Source organism: Amblyomma mixtum, chromosome 2 (genome assembly GCF_055824585.1).
Source record: "Amblyomma mixtum isolate Tamu chromosome 2, ASM5582458v1, whole genome shotgun sequence".
Classification (NCBI taxonomy): domain Eukaryota; kingdom Metazoa; phylum Arthropoda; class Arachnida; order Ixodida; family Ixodidae; genus Amblyomma; species Amblyomma mixtum.
Window position 1 is genome coordinate 12293838 of NC_143013.1, and position 20815 is coordinate 12314652.

The 20815-nt window shown below is 47.6% G+C and overlaps 1 protein-coding gene across 4 annotated transcripts in view; it reads right to left on the reverse strand.

Annotated features, from left to right (window-relative positions):
• The window catches only part of LOC149358449 (hepatocyte growth factor receptor-like), a 59171-nt gene that overhangs the window by 19192 nt on the left and 19164 nt on the right, over window positions 1-20815 (reverse strand). For all 4 annotated transcript variants that reach the window (XM_089570509.1, XM_089570505.1, XM_089570507.1 and 1 more), the window contains exons 2-9: window positions 14090-15284; window positions 12454-12639; window positions 8557-8688; window positions 6558-6728; window positions 3909-4060; window positions 2912-3050; window positions 1876-2015; window positions 854-1045 (exon numbers count right to left, since the gene is read on the reverse strand). In XM_089570509.1, coding sequence (XP_089426635.1) covers window positions 854-1045; window positions 1876-2015; window positions 2912-3050; window positions 3909-4060; window positions 6558-6728; window positions 8557-8688; window positions 12454-12639; window positions 14090-15247 — 2270 coding nt within the window. In that variant the 5' untranslated portion in view covers window positions 15248-15284. The remainder of the gene's footprint in view (window positions 1-853; window positions 1046-1875; window positions 2016-2911; window positions 3051-3908; window positions 4061-6557; window positions 6729-8556; window positions 8689-12453; window positions 12640-14089; window positions 15285-20815) is intronic.

Below are 20815 nucleotides of genomic sequence, written 5' to 3' on the forward strand. Positions count from 1 at the left end.
CGTTACCATGGCAACTAGTACCATGGCAACCATGGCGCTGCAGCGCTGCCTCGCACTGCGCATATGCAGAGTCGCTCCGCGCAGCTGGGATATAAGCCGGAAGCGATGCACTCACTCCTCAAACGCGCACCATGGAATAAGGAAAGCAGTCATGCCCATCACGACAGCAGTACAGGCTGCGTGAAATTGAGTCTTCTGATCCAGAAGTCGTCGCATGGTACAAGGCCGGCCGACAGCGTGGAAACGAGGTGACAAAGGCAAAGCAGGCGGCCGAGATTCCCAAAGGACGAGAAGAACGTCTCGCGAAGAGACGCCGCCAAGCTGCTGAACGACGACGCCGTGTCACTACCGAAATGTCAGCAGACGAAACTGCTTTCGCTATGTATATCCTGGCCTAGCCGAGCTAAGCCACTGCCATTTTTTTTATTAATTTAATCTCCTTGCGCATATTACGTCGTAACCACAAGCAGTGAGACGTCTATACAGATCACGTGACCAACCAGACCAATGCTCTTGCATCTAATGATCAACCGCTGCTCTGCGTTAACTAAAACTAAATGGTGCCAGCCATAAACAAAGCAACACAGACCAAAGGAAGAAGCTCAGATATGTTAGCTCTTTTCTGAATTCAACGCTGAGTGCTATGCGATTTATTATTCAGGATAGAATTCATCATTCATCACTGTAAAAGACTTGTGGACGCCTTAATGACCCCAGCCATTTCAGCCCATTGCAGCATGCGCGCTGCAGAATGCGCTTTGCAGAACGAGTGTTGCAGAACAGAATGCATGCGTGCTCTACCACATTTCAAAATGCGTATCTGTGGCGACAACGCACAGTTTTTGCTGCTTACCTGAACGTTGCCGCTCTGGGTGAGATGCTGTCGATCACGGGATCTGGTTTGTAGGTGAAGGTTGAACCGAGGTTGTCCGCCGAAGTAAAGGGAACGTCAGTGCCGTCTATGCCCAGCATAACTACCAACTCCTGGTTGACCACACCTTCAGGACCGGCGCTCGTCGAACACTCCAGAACTGTCCTGTTGACCCTGTTGAAAGATTTTGGTAGAAGTGATCGTGGCGACGAAGTCTGACTGAATTATTTCTTCGTGATTTCAGGCAGTCTGACTTCATTACAACATGATGATAGAAACAGCTTGAAGGGCATTCACAGCTTCATTCTTGAGTTGTATACGACTACAAAATGTATAAACGAGGTATCCTTCCAGACAGAGAGCCCAACATCAAAAGCGTTGCTATCTAGCTGCTCAGCAGACTTACAAAAAAAAATGTGTACATGCTGATAAAATCAACTACGTCTTCAATTAATGTATTATTACCTACTAAATTTGTGGCAGCTCCTATACGAGGCATACCGTAGTGGAGGGGCTCCTAATTCATTTCGAGCACACTAAATTACCTTTAGTGTGCAATAATATGGCAGTATTCCAGCGCCTTTACACTTCTGCCTGCAAATCGAACCCGCGACCTCGGGCTTAGTAGGAGTACTCTATATAGCGTCTGAGCCACCACCAATGGAGGCTGCGCAAGTCACAACGACTGGCAACAGGGTTGCCATATACTCGATTAATACGTGAAAAACACCTATTTCTTGGAAAAAACAGTGCTAAGACGAAGGACAAAGAAAAGAGGACAACAGGACCGGCGCTGTTTTTTTTTTCCGGTCCTGTTGTCCTCTTTTCTTTGTCCTTCGTCTTAGCGCTGTTTTTTCCAAGAAACATGTACCAACTAGCTCAACTCTCCGTTTTATTGAAAAACACCTATAACACAGTCATTGGAAGCACAGCGATGCAAAGCTCACACTGCTGTAATTTGATCAAAAAGTGGAGTTTCACTGTTTATGGAATCTAGCCCTTACTTGAAAATGTGGCACACACTTTCGGAACCGATTATCACAGTCTGTTCCGATCCAATGTCGAGGTTGAATCCGTAGAGAGTGATGTTGGTCCCTCCGGCTACAGGTCCAAAACTTGGCTCCAAGCCAGTGAAAGTTGCAACCTGGGAACGGAAAAAAGCTGCAGCTGAAGGTGCGTCGGAAGGACGCGGTAATTTTTTTTTTCTCTCCTCTGGTATGTTGAACGAATCCGATCAGAGCTTTCTTGTTAAAGCAAAAATATGGCGGATGTACTTGAAAATATTTAACGCACATCCGGCATATCTCTCAGTATATTACGCATATGTTAAATGAATTGTGTCCCCACCTTTGACTGGTGACAATGCACCTTCATTCAACCCCTGCCAGTCAGTCACTCATAGCACCAAATCAAGCGAGTCCAGTCGATGCGGTGACATGGTGTCGGTCGAGTTGCAGTCTATACATGGTTTAATGGCATTCTGGAGTATGTCTATACTGCTTCCTTACTCAGTGTCCCTCTCGATTTTATCCTCGTGCCCCTGACGCCGATTACCTCTGATTCGCGAACGTCTTCCCATTGCCCAGAACGGGGCAAGTGACGACCGGTGGCTTTATTTCGAGTGCACGAGCCATGAACTGTGCTATGTTAAGTGCACAATAATCCCCATTCACTGTACGGAGTTTTGCTGCAGGGTGAGAGGTGTAAAATTGCTCCTGGTTATTCCCATGCACAGGAGAACCACATGCGCTGTCCTGCGTCAACAAGCCATAAATGCTGCCGTGGCGAGTACCGGGTTTTCTCAACACGTCAGTGCAGGAGCATGTCGCTTGCTTCGCTGCGTGCACAGGTTGCAAATCGCTGCCTATATGGACAATAATCAAACACCGCTGAACTGCCCACAATAAGCCAACACTATACGTGTCAGCTGTTTCCTCACGGCTATTTTGATGAGAATATCAGAGCATCAATGCATTCGCTAGAGTCTACTAATAACATGCAACCGAATCTGAAGCTGAGGGCGAGAACAAAAGCTCTCACCTCGTATTCGAAGCCAGAAGAAATTGTTAGACTATCCTCGATATCATAGTTCTTCTTCTTGTCCCAGTGTGTGTCATTCACAGATATCACGATGTCCACTTTCGAACCATGCTGACCGGGAGGGGTCTTGCATTGTACCCTGCAAGGAAGAAGAGCAGGCTTGTCACGACACTGATCTAAAAAAGCTTGGACAAGCACGACAAAGTTTTCGCACTTACATCATACTTCACTTCAGAGAACAGTACAGGCGCAGTGCGAATTTCTGTGCTGTAGGTAAAGAATGCCGCGGCATCGAAAATATCTCGGTGAGCCTCGCCGAACATTAAAGGCGCGTGCTTTGTCGGCTAAGAAATCTCCTACGAGTTCACAAGCAATATTTCAATTTTAAACCAAAATTTTGCTCCAATTCAGGAGAAGTTCCCAGTTGCAAAGATGATGCAATGAAGCAGCACATACGACATATATTCATTTTTTTCTCCCTAAAAAACTAAAAATTCACAGCTACAATGGCACAGCCAAATTGTCCTTCCTCACAAAAGGCAACAGCAACAGTCTGAATCTGTGAGGTTTTCTGCATACCTTTCAGAACGTTTTTCCTTTTATCACACTTGCCCACCGCTCGTAGTGTCGTGCCGTTCTTTAGTACCAACGACCCCACCTATATCCACCCAGCTTCCTCGAATCGAATTAAGCGAATTTAAATCGCAGCTACTTCAGAAAACACACCCACACCCATAAGTCGACAAAACTTCCCTCTTATATCAGAAACTACGCAGCAAAACCTGAAAACAATTATTAGCATTGAAACATGCGTACAGTATGTGGCTTCCACGCTTTATATTTGGCACCAGCTGCAGCCGCAACTCAATGGCTGTGAAACAACTTTTTTTTTTTGTCTTGACGCTTGTACGCAACTGCCAGAAAAGGCTAAAGTGCCAACTGTGCTGGTATGCCCACATGCCACGTATTTAAAAGTGAGTTTGTGAAGAGTACTGACAGCGTGAAGTTCCAGTGGAAGAGGGAGCATTCGTGGCCACCCACTGTGATCTTGATTCTGCTGGAAGGCCCAAGGCCCGGTGATCCGAAATTGTCACCCTGGAACGTAAGCAGGGTTCCGCCGGTCGAGGGGCCCTTGTTGGGAGACACCTCCTGCAGAATGCCGTAGGAGGTGGTTTGAACCCCTTGAACAGGCTCCAACTACAAACTGTCGCAAAGTTCCTGGTTTGGTGTCTTGAAAAGGTATGCACGTATGTATGGAGCTTCATGCTACGGGTTACCAGCACATGGGACCACGAGATGTCATTCTAAAGAACTTTTAAAAGGGGGACAAACCATCTAATTTTTGTTCTGCCACTCAATTCAATTTTGTGACGCCCATACCGTAATGGACTCCGTGATCACCATTTGGAAGTGGATGGTGGTGCTGCCTAGCCCCAGGGATCCGAAAGAAAAAAAAAACTGTCTCGACGCACCCAAGTTTGGTTGCGAAAATGGCCGGGAGTGGCGACACCTGTGCTTCATTTTCTGACATTTTCTAGCTTATAAAAGAACTATTTTCAGTGACAGCATACTGTCTTTGTCAAAACCATAATGAGGGACTTCAAAATAATTTCGACCGTGCATGGTATCTGACTTTCCGCCGCTCTACTAGTACACAGTAACTTTTTACATCTTAATACAGTCAACAACCCCCCCTGCTCCGCATAGTTGCCTAGGAGACCAATAATCAAACCGGTAACCTTGCCTCCAGCGACCAAAATCGAAGCCGAAAGTTGGGCAAGTTGGATAACGTTCATGATGTAACAATAGCTCAAAAGCAACACGAGGTATGCCGTCGTTTCCTTTCCGTCCCTCGTGTTCCTTCTGTGCTATTGTTACACCATGACCCAGAGTGCCCTGGCCAAAAAAAACCACAGCGGCGGCTGAATATAGGCCCATTTCCTTTAGCGTGGTGCCCGTCTGCAGTAAAATACAAACTTGCCTCAGTTCTTTCTGAACACAGGCGACGATCACAATGAAGAAATTTCATTTTACTCAAATAACCCGCGGTTTCGAGCACACTCCCTCAAGGATGCGGAAAACATGGAGAATTCAGCAGTACGGTGAAACCTCGATCGTTACGCAATATAAAAATAAAAGGGAGGGGGGCGAGAGGGAGGACAAACGACTTTGGAATGCACCCGTCTCGAAAATAATTCACCTTTCCACTGCCCTGATGGCCTTAGCGGGCTTAACGCGATCGCACTGGCGGCAACCGACGCGGAAATGCAGCGCGGGCATACGGAAGCTGAGGCACTGCCGCGAGAAAGCGTTGCATTTCCTGCGGCCCGGGTGCTCGTGCAGTGCAGGAACATCGACAACTGCTGCGGGAAACGCACTAGTATCTGCGTGCGCACGCGTCATCAGGAATTGCTAGACGCGCAGACTGCTCGCCTCTCTCGTACGACCCAAGTGCTGTACCGCTCCGGTGGTTCCCGGTCACGATTCCGTGAGATGTGTTGACGACGAGCAAAAGCAACGCTCTTCTCAGGCGCGTGTGCGGGAACCTCGAAACATAGCAAAGAACTCGGAACAAACTAAGAACAAGCCACTGCTCCACGATTGTTGGACGTCACGCGGGCAAAAGAGAAACAATAACAGCCACACCCACAGTTAACAAAGCCATGAAGATTAGAAAAAGGAGGGACGCATGAGTCTGCACACCCTCGATTAATAACACTACGTGACAGAGAAATTGAATATCTGTGTGATTAGGCATGACAATTTACAACTTGTTTTTTTTTTATTTCTGCATACCTTCCCTTTCCTATGCGAACGAGAAATATATAACTGACGGATGTATAATAACTTGTCAGCGCCGTGACACAACTCTCCTCTGTCTCGCGTAAAAGCTGTTTTGTAGCGAGAGCTACATTGGCCGTATTCTCGCCGTTTGGCCACACCGCGAGCTCAGCCGTTGCCTAGAAACCGCCGCAGCTGGCAGCGCTGCTCGCCGCGCCATCTGGCATGACGTCAGAGGAGGAGCCAGCGAAACCGCGTTGCAACAACAGAGGAGCCGGTGTTGTATCCCGGCCCGTTGATTTTGACAAAAGGAAAGGCGCACGACTACAATCTACAGACTACAGACTTAATTGCAGAAGTCTGAGTCTGTCTAGAGAAATTTCTCTAAGCAACAGGCGCTCAGCTTTTCTCTACCCTTACTCATTCTGTTTCGCTATTCTCTCACAGAATTGTTGGATTTTGTTTCGATATTCTCTCACAGAAGAGCCTTCACGCCCGCTTTCCCCCTTTTCTCTATCTTCCTCGCAGTCAGGATAAAGTCAACGCGCCCCATGTCGACATTGCTGCGAAGCGAAATGCTAGTGCGAGCAACGTTTGGATACACGTTCTACCAGGACCACTGCTTAAGCCGCGGCTCCATCTGTCGGGTACGATCCTGCCTTTTCTACACTGTTATTGTAGCCCTCACTGCCGCGCTCAGTTAAAACCCCGCCAGGGTCATATGTGATCACAAATGGTCATACGTGATCCAGGCAGACGTTACTTCATACGACTTGCTGGGAAACAAGCACCTCCCTTCGTGCACTACTCGTATATTGGTACACGAGGAGAGAGAGAGAAAAAGAGAAGAGGCTTCTTTGCTCACGCCGTCCAGGTGTATGGGGCAGTGGGTGTCGCTGAACTTCTCGCTACTGCACTCGCTGCGATGTGCGCACTGGCCTGCGCACCAGCCGCACTTCAACGGGTCTTCGCTGCTGCGCATGCACTGCGAGCAGGTGCTGTAGATGCTGCACGAACCGACGGGAAACCGCACCACCTGCGCAACGGAACATGTGAAACGACATGATCGCTTTCTTTGATGGCAGGAATTCTGCGGCGTTGAAGGTGCTAACCGAATACACTTCACATATCGGTTTGGTTTTATGTGGTTTAACATCCCAAGGCGACTCAAACTATGGTCATAGCCGGAGCCCTCCACTGCGGCGTCCCTCGAGGGACGCCGCAGTGGAGGGCTCCGGTAATTTCGACTACCTGTTTTTTTTTTTTTTTATTAAGTGCACTGACATCACTCAATACACGGGCCTCTAGCATTTCGCCTCCATCGAAATGCGACCCCCGCAGCCGGGATCGAACCCGCATCTTTCGGGTCAGCAGCCGAGCACACCACAACCACAAAGCCACCGCAGTGGCTGCTACACTACATATCACTTCACGACCTTCTGATCTGTATCACATGGATTTATTTTAGCCGATATGCATTTACTAATAGCATAATATCACGCTACAACCTTCGGGCCAGATATCGATGATTGGCTTTTCAGTCAATCACCGTTTCCTCTACGTCATAGCATATACGCGACAAGCTTCGGACCACAATGGAAATGCGCTTATCTGCAACTAAGCAGCTGTTTTTATCGCGTGTTACAGAAATAAACGCGCCCCGTAAAATGCTTCTTTCAGCTAAACGGGCGCATTGTTCGAGCGCAAATTTCGCATAGAAATGGCATTTGGTCGGCAGAATTGTTTAATACCACGTTTGCTTGGGGTACTTACCTGATTCGAAAAGAATAAGTCGGATATTCACATCGGCGGCGGCGACGACGAAGGAAATTAGGCTGCTCTGTCAGCTATCGCACCGGTGGCGCCATCACGTTTGTTGGTCGTGAAGAATCAGCAAAGGAGGAGGAGGGTTTGAAGACGCTCTTACAACTGCCTTTTTAATGCTCACAAAGAACTGAACTTGCTGAAAACTTAGTTTTGCCAAGCTAAGTTTTTTGTGAGCATTAAAAAACCAGTTGAAAGAGCGTCTTCAAACCCTCCCCGTCCTTTGCTGATTCTTCACGACCAACAAACGAGATGGCGCCACCGGTGCGATAGCTGACAGAGCAGCTTAATTTCCTTCGTCGTCGCCGCCGCCGATGTGAATATCCGACTTATTCTGTTCGAATCAGGTAAGTACCCCAAGCAAACGTGGTATTAAACAATTCTGCCGACCAAATGCCATTTCTATGAGAAATTTGAGCTCGAACAATGCGCCCGTTTAGCTGAAAGAAGCATTTTACGGGGCGCGTTTATTTCCGCAATGCGCGATATACACATATCAACGCTGATTATGAAAGGAACTGACAGCTGTCAAGTCCGTGCCTGTTGTTTCACTTGGAATTTGTGTGCGTATGGAATTTGTGTTTCAATTTTTGGCCGATGGATTCTCAAGCCCAATTCAGACTTAGGACGTTATACAGCAACTCTTAATACATTTGCACCTTCTCAAAACACGCTGCCAGCTATCGCAGTCAACATATAGCTTTCTGCTGCTCCATTTGAACTGTAACAGTGTAAAGTTAGATGGCTTTTATACCAATTGTTCATGAGGGCTTTCTAAGAACTATAGATGATGTGTCTTGCGAACAAAGAGCAAAGCAAATTGGCGCGAGCGCAACTCGTAACTTCAAAGCATACTGAATCTAGCCTACAGTTGGCTCTCACTGCAACTTGACTTAAAATCGCTGAATAAACCGCAAGCGGGGTTTTAAAAATTCTGTTCGTTCTACAGCATGTTTCACAGTGGCGTAATTAGTATTCAGAGCATAGTGTGAAAAAGAGCTAGTGCGACGGCCTCGCATACAAATCACAGAGGTGCATACCTTGTCCCTCAGCAAGAAGTAGGCGTACGTCCCGTTGCTATCCACAGCTGTGCTCTTCTCAACACTTACGCCTTCGCCATTCGAGAGGTCCCTCGAGAAGAGCATTTTTGGCGAATCGCCCTCCAGCACATACTGCAAGAAAGGGGATCTGAATATAGCGCTTGCAGCAATTCTGTTCGTCACTTCTGCGCAAAAAAAAAAAAAACAGGTGCATAACACATGCTTTTTCAACCGGTGAATCGATTCCATTCCAAGACCTTTGCAGAAGCGATCGCCGGCCTTGATTACCTTTCAAGGAAATTTCGTTCACTTTAAAGGGACTATGCAAAGAATTAAAAGCCGCTTGTAAATGTTAGAAGTGATGCTCAGAAGAATTCACACCAAGTATGAGTCTTCGGAACTGAGCCGGCAATTTATTGTGAATTTTTAAAAATCGTGCATTTTAAAATTCGCGGCCGTTTGGACTCATTTTGAAACCGAAATCGCGAAAGCAGACGTCACTAGTCCACCACACTAGGGTCCCTAGAAAGACTTGCAAGTATTTCTAGGGACCCTAACCACACGCTGTCATTCGCTCGAGCCGCGGCAGCTACGACGTCACGGGCACACTTCCGGTAGCGGTGAAAATCGTCTGCTCGAGCCGCCGCGCGACCCACTCGGGCGAGCGCGAGCCAGGGCATTGCTTTCGCGCATATGGTTTTAATTTGCCTCTGCCGCCTCTTTCTGTCGCGAGTTCGGGAGCCACTCGCAGTGCCTTTTTCGACCGCCCAAGATGAATACGCCTTGCTGTGTCGTCGGCTGCAAACCCAGTGACTGCCGAGGTGTTGAACTCGGGCATGTTATTCCTAGAGACGTGCGTGAGCGAGCAGCCTGGATGGAGCGCATCGGACTGCCAGCGTCGCACGCCCGCCGAAGACTCCGCGTTTGCGGTCGACACTTCGCATCTGACGCTTACTACTATAACCCAGCGCTCGTTCGACAGTCAGGCATGAATGTCAAGCCCCTGAAGCTTCGACCGACGCGCGCCGCAATCTAAGAAAGCGCAGAGACCGGAGAGACGCTGCCGACGCCATGGAGGAAAGAAAGCCGACGCACGCTGCTCCTCGGGAGTGCGACAACCGGAAGTCGCAAACCGAACGTCAGCGTATTCATGGGCGGAGCCCAGACCCGGAGCTGTTTTCTTTATTTTTTTATGGTGCCCCGCGCGTACGAGTTGAGGGAGGAGAGGCTCCTCCTTACGCTCCTCCTCTCCTCAAGGAGGAGAGGAGGAGCGTAAAAATTCTTGCGCTGGGGTGACGAGTGATGGATTCCCTTCTGCTTTACGTAGTCTCAATTAATTTACTGCATAGTCCCTTTAAATCGATTAGGACATTTACAAAAACGGAGTGGATTCCAAGAGAAAGCAAGCAGGGGGCGGCAGAAAGTTAGATAGGCAGCTGAGAACAAGTTTGCGGGGATACGGTGGCCACAACTTGCAAATGACAGGGTTAATTGGAGACATGGAAGAGGCCTTTGCCCCGCAGTGGGCGTAGTCAGCCTGATGATGATGATGAAGCACCGCCATGTTCCTCGCAAGACTGGGCCCGTATTACAGAACTTTGTCAAAAACCTGTCAAAAGTTATTGACAGTGACGTCAAAATGACGAAACGATGTGACGTCGACGCCTGACGCAACGAGGAATCACCCAATTACAGCAGAGCGGCGCCCCGGAAGCGTTTGCCTGCACGACGAGGGACCGTCTGCTAAATTTTTGCTAAAAGAGTAAAGAAATGCGCAGCGATCAAAATAATTATTATTTTATTTTGCCAAAAAATGATGTTTAAAGCTAAAAAATATTAAGAAAAACAAGAAGCGCAAGAAGTTAGGCTATTAAATTTCCTGGTGGGTAACTTTTGCTGCCGCGGGGGTGCGCAGACGGCGGTAAAACGTCAACAAGCCGCTTTGCACGTGAACAGCTGTTCCACGCCTTGATACTGTTTTCTTACGTGGCGACGAAAATCAAGGTACTGTGCGGTTGTTCTAAGTGCGGAAAAATCGACGAAGCCAACTTGTTAAGGTCTGTGTTGTTCGGCTCTTACGATCGGTGAAAAAAGTGTCAAAGCGTGAAGCGTTGTATGTGATGTGTGGTCGTCTGTTTCTTTTTCCTCGACCGGTAAACAGAAGACGGCCACGAAGTGCGATTTGCAGGTGAAAATAAAGTTCTTTGCCAGCATAAGCATGTTTTATTTGTATGTAGCTGTGGCACAGAGGTGTCGTCGGCTGCCGAAGCTTGCATGAAAGCCGCCGGTCGCAAATAACCGCTGTGCACACAGCACCCGCCGCTGCACCGACAGCGCATTCGCACGCAAACCTCCAAATTCATCGGCGAGTTCGTCGCATAGCCACACCGCAGTCTGCCTCTCCAGTCGAAAAAGGCGTCGGAACAGCTCGTCCGGCAAGTCAAACGCGTCTTCGTGCGCCCTCCTTCGCCGTTGCTCGCGTCGCCGCAGCCGCCTCAGCCACATACGACGCCGCTGCCGCCGCCACCATTTTCTGTCAAAAATGGAACGGTCCAATTTTGACCGCCTCGAAGCCGTCAAAAAAAATCGTCAAAATGCGCCTGCATAATTAGGTGTGCAACGTCACCACTTCTGTCATGTCCGTGACGTAAACGCCAGCCACCCATGACGCAAGAAAGCAACATGGCCGCCGGACACAGCCGACCAATAGGAGCGCGACTACGGCGGGGCTTTTTGACGAGTTTTTGACGCGTTTTTGACAAGTTTTTGATTTGACAGTTCCGTAATACGGCCCCAGTTGTGTGCACCTGCGTGACGTTTCCACAGTGGACTTGGTAGCGCGAGCTGCCTGCACCTGTTCGTAACAGTTAAAGAACAGGTGTTCTGATATTTGCGTGAGAAGGCATCGATGTGCCGTGGCATAGACTTACCATAGGACTACATGTAGGCTAGTGCGACATTTTAAGCTTTAATACCTGCACGAAACAAGGCACAGAAGACAAAGTCTATGTGTCTGGTTATTGTTCCCGTGTTAACTCAATCGATACATGGTTTATTACTCCCTTTGATTATACAGTAAGCAACAGGTTATGCAGAAGGAGGGCCGACAACCATTCAAACAGGACCTGCGTTTACCGTTGCGGTCATCAAGCTTCGAATGGGTTAGAGAACATACGTTCTCATAAGATACGTACTAGTTGAATACACGTGCAAATCGCACCATATAGAAAAAAATGTCATCACCCAACCTGGTGCCAAAATTTTACCCTTTATAATACAGCTGTTCTACCTGAGGTACACGTTTAAACGCTAACTCCCAATGTTTGTTTCGTACGATGGAGATGCGCACAGACCTGGTCACCATGAAAGGCAGACGAGGGAAAGGAGGTTTCGCTGGGAGCAGCCGGTCCAAATGGTCGATCTTTTGAGCTTCACATATGCCTGAGCTTTTTGTTCCTCCATTCATGTTACCATTCCGGCATGCCATTTCTCGTTAATGGATGACAGCCTCTCAATCAAAGTCAACTGGTTTCGTTCACATGCTCGATTGGTGAAGAGAGATGTGATTTTCAGCCCTATCCCTACGTGAATTCCAGTGTGACTGCGAACGCAGCAGGTGAGAACTCTGGGCAATAATTTTTAGATGTTTTCCCCAGCTATTTACTCAACTTCGAAAATCAACTGATAGCAGCTGAAAGTCAATTGTTCCCAATCAGAGGTCAGCTTAAGAGCTATTCGAGTCATGAAATTCTGATTCTGGACACGCGTTCATTGCAAACTTGAGGGGAAAATGTTCAAAAGAGCGAGCTGCTCATGTTGATCACTGCCGACGAGTCACCGCTTTAGAACGGCGCATGCGTGACAAACACCTTTTCAGAAAAAAAAGAATTTACGTACCTTGTAGAGGAACCCCTGACTGTCGCCCACCCATATGACAGTGGTGTTGTTTTGCTGCATGACAGTGACGGAAGTAGCCAGTCTCTCGTTCAGCTTGATGGTCGCTCTGCCGTCGAGTGGTCGCAAGCGTTCGACGTAGTAGTTTAAGCCAGGAGAGCACAAGGCGGATTCGGCATTGGTTGGTTCCTGAGAATAAGACGCAGCGCAACATCTCAGCATTGCGCGCATACTCGCCTGCTACCTCATGCAGCCACAAACAGCTAGGTGATTGAACGTTTCTTCACCATTCCACCACATGTATTGAAGCTAGGCCCAAAGATAACGTTAATCACGAAACCTAAATATGTACAGGTCTTCTGTTACAGTAGCTGTCTAATATAGGGTGATTTTTTTAGTGTTTACAGGTTTTTATCTCAAAAACAGAGATACGGCGGTGCGGTCTGAGCAGGTCTATTATACAGCAAGGCGGACATTTGGTACGGGACAGAGCTCAACAATTAAGCGATCAATTAACTAAAATTAGCTCATCATTTTCTTAATTTTAGATTTCAGGTTCAAGGTAATATTGCGAAATTGAAGGCCGCCAACATCGAAGGTGAGCTCTATTAATTTTTTTCTTTAAATCGGCAATGTGGTTTGAAATATCAAAAGTCAGAAATACGCATTTCAAAGATCGAAGAGTTGGCTTTTCCACGTTTCATATTTATAAAATGGCGTCGCTCGCATTCCTCATGCATCAAATACGGACGCCGTGAGTGTATTTGATGATGTAGAAGAAGTTACCTTGGTTTCGGCGACGATACCATGGCAGCTTCGCCATTTTATAAGTATGCAATATGGAAAAGCCAACTCAGCAAGCTTCCAAATGCCTATTTATTACGTTCTATATTTCGAACCAGATTGGTGATTAAGAAAATTTAAACACCGGGCTCACTTTCAACGTTGACGGACTTGAATTTCGCGACATAATCTAGCACCCTAACATCTACAATAAAAAAATAGGGTCGATAAATTGGATTGATGAGGTGGAAACGCGAGAGCATGCATTCTTCTTTCACTCGTCAATCAATTCCAGTTCTGATTCTATTTCAATTCTGAGCCCATTGTCTTTCACTTTCCAGTCTACTGTAATTCGGATTGATTCCATTTTCGACTACGCAACTACGCAAAATGTTCCACATTGTTAGGCCGCGATGAGTCCTCATACCAGTATAGCGCAGTGGCGCTCCTGTTAAGCGATGCGCCGTTGGTCTGGTAGGTAGCTATTTTAGACAGCCACCGGTGAGGCTTATGAAACTCAGGTTGCGATTACCGAGCAATACGGGAAGGAATACCTCCCGCAAGTTTTTAAAATAACCTAATGGTCACTGGATCTCCCTTAACCATCCTGCAGACGTTCAGGACGTCTGCAGGACGCCATGGTAGTTTTAATTTCCATTGCGGAAAGTCTGTAACTTTTAAAAATTTCAGCCGGTATGTACTTCTTCTGTACTTAAGCGAAGACTCAAAATGTAAGTTCAAGGATGGTTTGCTGCTGCCAAAGCAGCCTGGAGTGCCTGAATGCAAGGCCGCAGGTGTAAGGAGAAACTTAACAGAAAGCTAAAACAAACGAGAGGATGAACACGACATCACTCACGTAACGCGCGCACTTCAACTCCGCCCGGTCGTCGTGGAAGAGGCGTGACAGCTTGGCTTCGTTCTTGGCCTCGTTGCAGCTCACGACCGTCTCGCGGAACACTTCCTCGACACGAGTCATGTCGAAGAAGCACAGAGCCGAGCCCAAACTCGGGTCGTTGACGTCCGAGCGGCCATCGAAAGGACTTCCGAAGGCCACGGCCAGGACCTTGTCTCCCGAACCCGACGGCCCGAGGGAGGCGCTGGTAGCGATTGTGAACCGCAGCCCATCACCCTTGGGGCACCCTATGGGGATCTCCGTGTACGTGAAGAACGAACCGTCGTTTTCGCAGACGCGCACGAGCCGAGTCTCGAAAGTCTCCAGGGAGGCACCCTTGTTCTGGACCGTGACGAAGTAAGCGAACCCGTTGTGGCTGAAACCGTACACGTAATGGATTAAGTAGGACTTCTTGAAACGCTCGATGACGTTTACAAAGGACATTTCCGTGCTGTCCGCCGAGCGAAGGCTAAAAGAATCCGCCTGTTTGAGCACCCTGGCAGACACAGCGTAAGGGTGGTACTCCAAGGGCCTGCCGTCGTACGTGGACCCGACGAAGAGTACAGCCTTGCTATTGTCGCTTGTACCGAAAAAGGCAGCGGTGCTCTTTTTCGAAGCGACGTAGTTGAATACCAGCTGCTTGTCCATGGGTTTGGTGATCTTCAAGTCACGCAAGGGCGCGTGCAGAGAGCACAAGCCCTGAGAGGTGGTTCCGCAGGCCAGCACGATGGGAAGAGTGCCCAGCTGCAGAAGAACCCTGTTGTCATTATCCGTAACCGTCCTGTTGTGACTGCAGTCCAGAGGCTGGGGACGACATTGCAGACTGTCACTTTCAGGTCCAGTAGTGTAAGTAGCTTCGAGCGAGAAATTGTCCGTGGATAGCTTGTAAAGGGCGTTTCGTCCGCCCACCACTAATACATCGCCTTTCCCTGCCATTGTGAAGTATAGCACGTTCTGCACAGGTCCTCCCGGCGCCTGGAACTCTCTGATGTCCACAGCGCCTCCACTCACCACGCACGCCAGCAGCGTCACGGATCGCAGTAGCGATGCTGGCAACCATCTCGATTTCACGTGTCGCGCCATCACGCAACTCCGACGAACACAAGAGTCGCTGAATGTCATAACCGACAGAAAACGATTGCAGAAGTCTTGGCCATACCTATAAGACAAAGAAAAGGTTTAAAAACAATTAGTGCATTTTGCACTCGAATATCCCCTTCTCTTCCTCGTTTCCAGCCCAAGAATTTAATTTCAGGTCTGGACATCAAATCGGAATAAATGAGTACGAAACCTATACAGGAAAGCCATACAGCTTCTCCACAAACTTCGTAGATAAGAAAAATTCGATCCGGGATTCGGACCTGGGACCACCGCCTCCCGGGGCAGTTGCTCTAACAATTGAACAAACCAGGGCTTTTTTTTTTTCAACAAGATATTCATTAGAGCGATGAAATTTTCGACGCCCATGAACTACGAAAATTGCACCACTGTATTGAATACTTTGAACTGAAATGAGCTACGAACAAGCCACAAGGAGAACAGCGTCAAATCAACACGACGCATAATACTACGCACCTAAGCAGCCAAGCACTAGAAAAAAGGCAATGCAGAGCACATCACTAAGAGTAAGTGCCACTCAGGTTCAAACTCGGTCCGAGCATACGCATCCTCTATATAATCATTTTAGTGGAGTGGCCTTATGAAGAAACAACAGATTCACAATGTCGGTCCATCATGCATTTTTCCACAGGTTGTGTAGTCAATTTATAAAGAACATGTCTATGTATTCATTAACAAATGGAACTGCAGTGAGATATCGTGCTGACTGCGGCGTCAATTTTTTTTAAAGCCCGTAGCATGATATCCTAGAATATTGAATCTTTGCAATTGATGAAACAATGCTCAATTGCTTCTGTAGCATTACAAAGGCAGCAATGTTTTCACCCCGTGTTTTCACGGAAAATGTAATATTTTTGCACACGTTGAGAGAGCATTTTTCGCACTTTTTTGAGAACGTCTTATATCGGTAAACCAAAATACACAAAACGGCACATGGGCGGAGGGAAGAGCATACAAATAGAACGTACAATACTTGCACAACCGTTTCCTCGACACTGAAAACAGGAACACAGAGGAGAAACGAACAGCCAAATACACCATATGCGTTAAGCCACATATACACGGACGATCAGAAACATTAGAAGACACAACGAGCATCGGTAAAACATGAACAGAATGCCCGCACTATTCGGTGTGTAGTGTCACGGAAAAATATCAAACGTGAAACTGCCTGTCGGACATGCAGGTAGGCTAAACCAAGACTGCCAGCGCTTACAAGCCAGAAAAGTTTATCACGCCTCATAGAATCAAAAGACAAATCCCGCACAAAAGAAGCAAAAACCTTCCGAAAGCGCTGATTATAAAGTCTTGAGCAGTGAATAATTTGCAGCACATAATGAATTTTAATGGCAAGAAACAGATTACAGGCGGTCACCTTGTCAAAAATCGAGATGCCATCTGTGGCATGTCCATGACACACCAGCACATTCAGCAGGAGCCGAACCCACCAAACCAGAGACCTCAACTCTTAGAACGATGAATCAATCCCGTTCCCTCCTGACACTGAACCAAATTCCTCCGTTAAACTAAGAACCTCATCGACGTTTGGCTTATCAACGCAGAAAATCGCGAGGTCATCTGCGTAAGCTAATACTTTCAGTTCGCGACCAATAATATGAAAACCACTGACGGCTCTACTAGTAATAGCACTTATGCAATGTGGCTCCAAGTATAGTGCGAACGGGAGCAGAGATAGTGGGCAACCTTTTTTTCACAGAGGACTGAATACGGACTGTCTGCGATAGACGGCCATTAACAATCAATCGCGTGGAACAGTTTTTGTAACAAAGGCGTATCCCACTTTCGAGAGAGAGGGAGATACGCTACCCTACACGTGGGAAGGAGAACGGAAGGAGAAAGGGAAGAGAGGACAGGGAGATCACTTTTCCATGTGTACGTAGGCCATTACTAACTGGGTACACAGGGCCCGTGATTTGAAAGAGAGAAAAAAAAGCAATGAATGGCGTAACATGTCAAATGCCTTTGCCAAATCAATTTGCAGCAGTGCTAATGGTTCATGAGCGTAAATGCAATACTACAGCACCGTACACGCTACATGTAGATTAGACCGGCTCCTCAAGCTACATGTTTGATCCAATCAAAGTAGGCATTGCAACCTGTAGCCGATTTGTGAGGATTTTAGCAAAAATCTTATAATCAGCTTTCCAAAGTCTGATAGTCTGTAGCCGTCTACAAATCGGAGCTTTTCTTTATCATCAGTATTTGGCATGAAGACAATATATATTTTTGGTCAACGACTGTGGAAAAAATCCAACATCAAAGATTTGGAGTAGGAAAAGGGGATAGAACATATTTAAATACCTTGCAAAATTCCCCGTGAGAGGCCGGCAGGCTCCGGGGTATGCGAAAGTAGCAATCGATCAATTGCATCTTCCAGTTCACCAAAGGTTAATGGACCACTTAATACCGTGCACTCATACTCAGAAAGCGGCGTAATCATAGACACCAAGCGCACGACATGAACATCATCACCAATGCTTGAAGTGGCAGCAAAAAGAGAGAGAGGTGTAGAGATCTGCAAACTCGCTAACTATTGCACCCGTACTTGTGACCAGGGCACCACCACAGAATAATTCAGAGACTGCCTTGGCAACCACCTGGCGACGCTCATCAAGCAAGTACTGCCTAGCTAGCTCCTCAGAGTGCGAAGCACTGCGGGATTATACACGGGCCGGCCGAAAGTGTTCTGCATCGAAATTTTGAAGGTGACACTTTACAGTAGCAATTTCCTCTGTGCACAGGCCAGGAGCCTCGCATTACAAAGGCTATGAAGCATCCCTGTGTTTAAGGTAAGGCTTCATTGAGCCTATCTCAATTAGCTAAGCCACGAACTTCTTGCTTACACATCTATCAGGCTGCAGATAATGGGAGACTCATAGTCAAGCAAGCTTCCGAAGCTGTCTTCACTCGCTGAGCTAACCGAAGCGGCTAGCATGTAGTAGGGTGAAAGCAAATTGATTAACTTGCAGTGGTTACAGTGTTGGCCCAATGTTCAGGGGAGCCCACCAAGGTGGAGTAGATTTGCCATAAGAGTAATAATTAACTATCATCCACCCTACCGCAGCCTTACGGCTACAAACGAAACCTATAAACCTGCAACATAAACTTCGTAAATGAAGAAAAACTTGTCCACCATGGTCCCAGGTTCGAACCCGGGACCACCTTCTCACTGGGGCAGTCACTCTAACAACAGCCAACAGGGTGGCTAGCATACGATTGGGAGAGCGAATTGATCATTGTCCGCAAATGTGGCAGTGCATGATAGGTGAGGTTTAACGTCTCTGATCGAAACAAAGGTAGTGAGGGACGCCGTATAGTCAAAAGTTAGGGATTAACCGAAACCACTTATGATTTTTTTAACTCACGCTGACATCGCAAAGCGCACACTGCAGTGAGTTTATTAATACAACAGTAAGGCTTAGGTGACTCGACAAATCTTCCTGAAAGACCGCTAACAAAACCTTAGTAGGAAAAGTTATCGAAAGCATTCGGAATACAAACTGTAAAAGAGAGAGAGAGAGATGGCGCCATATGCCAGCACCTGACCCATGGAGGTAAAAACCATGGAGGTTTTTCTTCCTCCATGACCTGACCTATCGGAGCCGCCTGCGCGTGGGCACTGGCCACTGGCAGCCACGATAAAAGGCGAAGGACTATGCTAACGCCATCTATTGCTGGGTGTCGGTGTCGTAGGCCATCGTTGTAACAGGAGAGAGGGTGTGGAAGGAAGAGGCTAAGCCGCGGGCGAAGGAATGTCACTACCGTACACTACCGTAGGGTGCCTCGATGCGCGCGCGCTCCGTTGAGGGTGAAGACAACTGCGTCGTCTGCTACGGCGGCCGCCATTGCCATGCCCACTTCAAAGGCGCGGGGCGTGCTCCAACAGGCTTTGTGCACTTCCCGCTGCAAAAGCGCGCTTGTCTTCGCGACCAAAAGAAAACACAACTGCGTTTCGCGCCTTTTCTAATGAAGTGGCAACAGAATAGGCTTGTAAGGGACAACTGTCCAAATATTTTAAGATTTGGACGGTCGTTTCTCCTCGCACACGACGACTCCGGTGCTGGATTGGAAATAGTTCATAGAGCGCACTAGGAACCTAACTGCAGGATTAAGATAAATAATAACAGCAATATCGTAAGCAGGTAGATTGCATTCAATCACTCAATTGTAAATAATTAAGAACGCTCCAATAAGTGATAGCAGGTACCAAAAAAAGCCTATGCAGATGCACTGAAAAAGTGAAGCTTTATTTTCGCATGGACGACTAATCGAACAAATTCACTTTTTCTCAGCTGTTATAAAATGTTTAGGAGAGTACAACTAATTTTATTTGTAACAAGCTCAGGGGCACAATTATGCCATGTGTACTATAAGCGGCTTTCCGCGCATATCATATCGAGCAATGAAATCAGGCAGGTGGCATCACCGATGTGAGCTGCAGTCGGCAGACTGTTACGGCTGTCACTAAACGTTTTAATGCGAGAGCTGCTCTCGCATTCCTTGGCTCGTTGTGCGAAAAGCCCGCCGTCACCGCGGCAGGAATGCGCGGCAGGGCTTCCTCGCTGCAATTAACCCAGGGGGGGGGGGGGGGGGGTTATGACGAGTGTATTGTCACCGCGGGGGTGACAATGCACAAGTTTAAACCTGTAGGCATGGTGAAGGAAGGAGCGAGCAGACAGGGGAATATTCCTGCAGCTACCGAGTGCATTAAAAGGAAAATCCCCGCGGCCAACATCAGCTGGCCTTCAGTTTTCGGAGAGCGAGGTTGCGGTGCTATGCCGTCTTCACCATCTCAAGTTCAATCACTCGCATCCACATCATCACGCGAGACAGCAAAGCGTGGCCGTAGGCGGCAGAGCATGGTCGTCTCGCTTTGTCGCGACCTCATAATCAGCAACTTTCAGAGCCTCACAAAAATTACGTAGCCGCACTAAACATTGCAGTAGCATTTCCCCGCAACCCTACATTCAGAGACAAGTAACGCTCTCGCATTTACACATCACAAGGATTGCTTAAGTGCCCCCATAATCGAAATGGACTGCACTTCTCCTGTATTTTACTATGAAGGAGAATTGTTCGCGCCATTGTGAAGAGATTTCATGTTCATTGTTTCAAGTTAAAATGCAGTCGGTGAGTCAGAAGAGCAGGCGCACCAAAAACCGGCCTCAAACTTTTTTCAGCGAGAAAGTCTCATTCAAAGGAAAATACTCGAACAACGCCCTTTTTTTTCTTTTTTTGCAGTCCATCTCGTCGAGTGAATGCGGGCATTTTTGTTTTCTTAGAAGGTGCCGAACTTTCCGGGCAGTGATACTTGTTCTGTGAGCAATCTAATTTGCTCCCAAATTCGCCACACAATCCCTGTGCACCAAGTTGCTAATCCTCAGCGGCACTTAATTTCAGAGCGATAATATTTACATTTCCCTGTTCAGACCTTCCACATTTTCTCTCAATAAAAATAAATTGCGTACCTCAACGGCACGCACATGCGAATCCTATGGCGTACGAAGGAAAGTTTTACTCATGCTGCAAATGCACGATCTGTTTGTCTGC